Here is a 6,132-nt window from a genome sequence, read left to right as displayed (position 1 = left end):
AGTTTCGTTTTGAAATCGTAACAGAAACGTGATTTATGGAGCGAAGCTCTCCGATTTTAGTGAGAGAGGTTCGTCTGTATATGTAGAGAGAGAAGCTCTCCGGGTTTGAGTGTGGAGCTCTATCATTTTAGAGAGAGAGAGAGAGAGGAACTGTGCGATTTATATAGGCAGGGGAGAGAAGCGTTCTGGTCCTGGTTGTCGAAGATTTACGGCGATTTTGGTATGTGAACCTCCTGCGATTTATATTTAGAGCTGGTGGTAGTAGTTTTGCGATTCATATAGAGAAGAACTTTGCTGTGATTTTCACATGGATCGTGATCCAGATGCTCTTTGTGTTCCTCCACTGAGGTTTGCTTTTGTTTCTTTACCTCTATCTAATCCGGTTGGCTTTTAGCTCTGTTTAATATGTTTGATTTTAGGATTTTTTTTGTACGAATTGTTGTCTTATTTTCGAACTGAATTTTCAGTATCAGTGCTTCCAGGTGTTTGTTTTGGATATGAATTATTTTTGTAATTTTGGTTTTGAACTTCCAGGTGTTTTTGAGTGCATTGTGTTAGTTTTGAGTTTCTGTATTATTTTGGTGTTTCTTTCGGTGAATTCATGTTTGGATTTTGTGGTTGAGCTAGTACCCGGAGTGTTGCGGTAGTTCTGAGTGCATTCTAGTGGGAGGCAGTAATATTTCTAGTGGGGGCCAATAATGTTGTTCAACGATATTTTAGTATCTATAATTGTTGCTTACTGATAATCTTGGGAGGCAGTAATATTTCTAGTGGGTGCCAATAATTTTGTTCAACGATACATTGCAATTTATTACGTCTTACAAATTTTGTATGGCTGTTTTGACTATATTACTGGGGACCAGTAATCGGTATATTGGGGGCCAGTATTCAGTTTACTGGGGGGCAGTAATATGTGTTTTAGGTTTTAATAATAGATTCGGCTACTGTGTTTTCTTCGCAGGTCTATGGCTGATCCTCTGGTTGCTAGGTGCCTTTACTCTGGCAAAGGTTATATGATTCCTTTGAATCAATGCATGGACTACTCTGAGTTGTATGAAGACATTTTCCGTACATTCCAGTTTTTCCCAACTGATAATGTTGAGCTTCAGTATTCAGTCCCAGGTTGTGAAGTCTGTTTTCTGCGTAATGATCGTGATTTCCAGATGCTGTTTTGCTCTGCCAGGATACATAGGCTAGAGTGTGTCGATATTTCAGTTTTAAAGGTTGGGGGAGGTTTTAGGAGAAACGGTTCGGTGGATAGTGGTTCGGAAGTTATTGATGAAGATGATTATTTGGGTGATGCATTCAGGACTGAAGTTCACAAGACGTATTTGTCTGATGAGTGGAGTTCTTATATCCATAATGTCGGGGATAAGTTTCATGGCGCTGTTGAGCTTCGTGAAAAGCTCAGGAAGTATGCAATTGCAGTTGGTTTCGAGTTTGTATTCCTGAGAAATGATCTGGACTGTATTCATGCAGTCTGTGCAAATGTTGGAACGGAAGGTTGTGATTGGCATCTTCGTTCTTTTTCATCATCTGCCAATGGTTGCATGTATATCACAGAGTTGAATAATACTCACACTTGCAAGGGTGTAGTTAGGACTCAAAAACACAAGCTTTTGGGGTCCAAGCTTGTCAAGACTTGCATTGCTTCTGATGTTAGTTTTAATCTTTCATTGAAGCCAAGGGAGATTATGAGCAAGTTTAAATCAACATATGGGTTTGATATTTCATACAAGGTTGCCTTGAAAGCAAAGCATCGGGCCAAGGAAGCGATTTATGGTTCTGATGCAGACACGTTCAGCAAGTTATCTTGGTATAAGGAATCTGTTTTGCAGAGTAACCCCGGCTCTTCTTTTGTGTTGGAGGTTGAACCATCTTCAAATCGTTTTCAGAGGCTTTTCGTAGCTTACGGAGGTTGTGTAGAAGGCTTCCAATTCTGTTTGCCAGTGTTGTATGTTGATGGAACGTTTGGTAAAAGCATTTACAAGGGGCAGATTCTGTCTGCAACTGGAAGGAATGGGAATCAAGGTAACTGAATTGTTTATTCCACCCCCCATAAATTTATTCTTGTCCCCCAGTAATATTGGCCTTTGTTATAGTTTCATCTGTGAACTTAATATTTCTTGTTTTAGTTTCTTTCATTGTGATATATATCATTTTTACATTGCTGTGCGACGTTGTGACATTGTACTACCGTGCAATAACAACATTATTGACCCCCAGTAGACTGATTTTACTGTGATCTGTTTTATGCAGGTTTCTATCCTCTAGCTATATGTTTTTGTGATTCAGAGACAGATGCAAACTAGACATTCTTTTTCAAACATTTGAAGAGTCTGCTTGAACCTCAAGGGAGAGTTATCACATTTATTAGTGATCGGGGTGTTGGATTGTTGAGCGCTTTCGATAAGGTTTTTGCTGGTAATCCTCATCTGTTTTGTTACAAGCACTTGGTGGCAAACCTTGCCAGTAAATATAGGGGTAAAGGTAATTCAAAACTGATAGAAGATGTAAAGCAGAAGTTTTTCAAGGTCGCATATTCGTTTACACAGAAGGAATACCGTTTCAATTTGCGGTTGCTTAGAGCAGCTGGAGGTGCCGATATTATTGACCCTTTTCTTTCTGAATTGCCTGTGGAAAATTGGTGTCGTGCATTTTATACTAGCTGCCGATATGGAATTATGGCTAATGGGATTGCTGAATCATTTAACTCTTGGATTGCAATTGAGCGTTTGATGCCAGTCTACTGTATGCTTGACCAGACAAGAATTAAACAAATGGAGATGGCGGGTAAAAGGAGGGAAGAAGCAGAACGTTGGACCACAGAACTAACTCCCAAAATGGAGGAAAGGTTGAAGGTGCAGATGGAGAAATCTCGTCGTTTCAGTGTCCATTATTCAAGTCCTGGAGTTTATGAGGTTCGATCTGACTTTTCATATGTTGTCAACATTTCCGATCATGCGTGTTCATATGTTAAATGGCAGATCAATTGTTTTCCCTGTCCTCACGGCCTTGCTGCATTACAAGCTGCCTCTGAAAATGTATATGATTATATTGATAAGTACTTTCATGTTGGTATGTTCAAGAAGAGCTACAGTTTTCCTATCCATCCGATAACCAATGTTGATATGTCTTCTTCGGATTCTGCCTCTGAATGTATATTACCTCCCCTTGCGAAGAGGCCCCCCGGGAGGCCTAGGGTGAAGCGGTTCAAGTTGGCTGGAGAGGTTGAAAAGAAGCTGATTCGTTGTGGTCGTTGTGGAAAAATGGGCACTCATAACAAGTTGAGCTGCACTGAACCTCTCGTTCAGCAGTAGTAAATGTTTCTGTAGAGAGTTTTTAGGGTTTGACATGTCTAGTGGGGGGCAGTAATTGGTTTATTGGGGGACAGTAATTGTTTATATTCATACGCAGATTAACATTTTTATCTCACATGTCAGATTCTTACTGTTGTGATGATAAAAATTGCATCTACATAGCACAAGTTCAATTTTCCAACAGGATTAGTGATTATTGTGTGGCAATACTGGGGGGCAGTAATTGGATTATTGGGTGCCAGTGATTGTTTTTATTCAGGCTGAAATAACCTTTGTCATATTCACATGTCATATTCTTATTGTTGGGATGATTGAAGTATAAAATTTCATCTACATATCACAAGTTTAATTCTCCAACAGGTTTAATGCTTATTGGGTGTCAATACTGGGGGGCAGTAATTGGTTTACAGGGGGCCAGTAATTGATAGTATTCAGGCTCAAATAAACATTTTTCCCCTTCGCATGTCAGATTCTTATGTTTTGGGATGATTAAAATTGCATCGACGTAACACAAGTTCAATTTTCCATCAGGGTTATTGCTTATTGGGTGACAATACTGGGGGCCAGTAATTGGGTTATTGGGGGGCAGTAATGTGATTACTTGGACATATATGGTAGTAGCATGTCTAATTTGGAGCATTTTTTGTAAAGCGCCTGTTTCTAATTGAAGTCAGCATCAGTATACTATATCATCTAATAATGCAGTTCATTTCAACATAGTTTGAAGATTAGACTAGTACGATAACTGTACAACCCCTACTCTTCGGATATGAAAACTACATGTATAAATATGTAATATCTAATCTCATGCCTCACTTTCTTCCCAATACTAGGTGCATGAACCTCTCAAGCAGTCTTTTTCTCATGTTGTCCCCACCTTCCTTGGTTGGTTCTACGTCGTTTACAATGCTCTCCATGTAATGAAGCATAAAGGGACCGCAATCACCACTGTAAAGAAGAAAAAATTAGACATGTTTAGTAATGTACGCAGCAACGACAAATGTTATACAAGTATTATGACAAATAATCAGCTTCAATGTACTTACGATGATGGGTTCTGTTGCGGGCAGTCAAAGTCTTCATAGAGTTCATAGTCTGTCTCCGCAACGTTATTCTGTAAGATCCAGTTCCTGGTTTGTTTTTCTTCCTCGGTCATTGCTTCTTCAACAATAATCAGGTTTTCGTTATCATCTTCGCCTTTGCATTTTTCTCGTGTGACATTGGGATCTTGGCTTTCTCCCGGCATTCTCATCTTAGTCAAGTTCACAGTATGTATGAACTTCTTTATGTGCTTTACCTGTTTTTAGCAGATATAGAATTTTAATTCCACAAAAGCATGCCAACAGTATTTAAAAGATAAAACTGAATTTGAGAGATTACTACATACCACTCTAGCTGCATTCAGGTGGTACTTCTCCTCATTGTTTAATTCATCTACTGGTGGCCTCAATGAATTCATATGGCTGATTCTCCTTTTTTCATTGTTGATTACCAGTAATGTGTAGTGCATGCTTGTGATGTGGTGAATTGGTAATAGCACCTTTTTGAAACGGAAGACGGACCATAGGGGTTCATAAATCATAGTCTCGACTCCACACTCAAAAGGCCGAGTGTCCTCTTCCTGTTCTTTCGTCTGTTCATACTTTATGGCATAATACTGTAAACAGAACGTAACCAAGTTAATTCAATTTAACAATAAAACTTATCATTGAATCTAGTTCAAATTTTGCTTATTCAGTGGGGGTAGTAGACATATTACTGGGGTGCAATAATATGACGAAGAGCCACCAATAGGCCGACAAAGAACAGTTTATTTTTCATTCATTATGAAATTCATATACAGAACATCTTCAAAACACAAAATTATATAATACTTATTGCCACGAAGTGGACCATAAACGATCTACTGCCCCCCAGTAGATAGATTACTGCCCCCCAGTAACCACAAAGGGTACTCCATAATTCAGCATGTTACTCAATGTGGCTTCCCAATAAACACATAACTCAATAGATTTGGTTTATGCTACTTACGGAGGCGTCTACTGTGAGGAATCCCACTTGCGAATTTTGCTTTTCTGCATCAGACTTCAGCAAGTCAATGTAAACGGCGATCACCTGCAAAATTCAGTAGGTGGACTATGCATCAAAACTTTATAAGTAACAAGACAAATGAAAATTGCAATAATTGATGAGATTACTGGAGGGCAGTAATCAGTAAACTGGGTTGCAGTAGATTATTGAATGGAGCCACTGGGCAGTAATCTATCTACTGGGGGGCAGTAGATAGTTGAATCAATCCACTCATTGAAAGACTTACGTCAGTTTCAATGTCCCCCTCCTGGATTATTACTCTTAGGTCGTGCTTCGTTATCCGGCGTAGAAGATCACTGCTCATCCAGTACTCGGTCCTATTGAAACAGAAACATTAGATTCCAACACATATTTTATGAGTATGTAAACCGGAAATTAAATTGTTACACCAATTTTAAACCACAATGTGTACTTACGTGTCTTTCTGAGCAACGTTGAAGAAGTCTCGATAATACCTTGCCACTGCAGGATCCAATGTCTTCCATGTTTGCTTATCGCATTTGACTCCCTTAAGCTTTATCTTGTTGTGAAATTTTCCATGGGCTTGCGGCATGATTCCTGCCTTCTTAGGTGCAGCTCGCTTTGTCATTTTTGCCTCTTCCGGAGTGTCGTACTCCCACTCCTCCTCTCTAGCTTTCTTGGCCCCCCTCCGGTATGTCTTAACGTTTTTCACTATCGAATGTATCTCCGGAGTTTTCTTCGTTTGTTCCTCATCGGCATG

General features: G+C 39.4%; 1 protein-coding gene and 1 long non-coding RNA gene across 3 annotated transcripts; both read left to right on the top strand.

Moving 5' to 3' along the window:
- Nucleotides 1–253: 253 nt before the first annotated feature.
- Nucleotides 254–1,708, top strand: LOC112199084. The gene is made up of 3 exons (XM_040518668.1): nt 254–348; nt 962–1,503; nt 1,683–1,708. The coding sequence occupies exons 1-3, from the start codon at nt 308–310 to the stop codon at nt 1,706–1,708; spliced, it is 609 nt and encodes a 202-aa protein (XP_040374602.1). The 5' UTR covers nt 254–307.
- A 125-nt stretch (nt 1,709–1,833) lies between these two features.
- On the top strand, nt 1,834–3,144 carry LOC112190221. Of its 2 annotated transcripts, XR_005808424.1 has the most exons (4): nt 1,834–2,031; nt 2,260–2,414; nt 2,669–2,921; nt 3,093–3,144. It is a non-coding gene; the product is annotated as an uncharacterized LOC112190221 (long non-coding RNA). The 2 variants fall into 2 exon arrangements; XR_005808412.1 differs by lacking the exon at nt 3,093–3,144 and having other exon boundaries at nt 2,669–2,959.
- The last annotated feature ends 2,988 nt before the right edge of the window (nt 3,145–6,132 follow it).

The sequence above is a fragment of the Rosa chinensis genome, chromosome 1, assembly GCF_002994745.2.
Source record: "Rosa chinensis cultivar Old Blush chromosome 1, RchiOBHm-V2, whole genome shotgun sequence".
Lineage (NCBI taxonomy): Eukaryota > Viridiplantae > Streptophyta > Magnoliopsida > Rosales > Rosaceae > Rosa > Rosa chinensis.
This window is presented reverse-complemented; position numbering and strand designations above follow the sequence as displayed.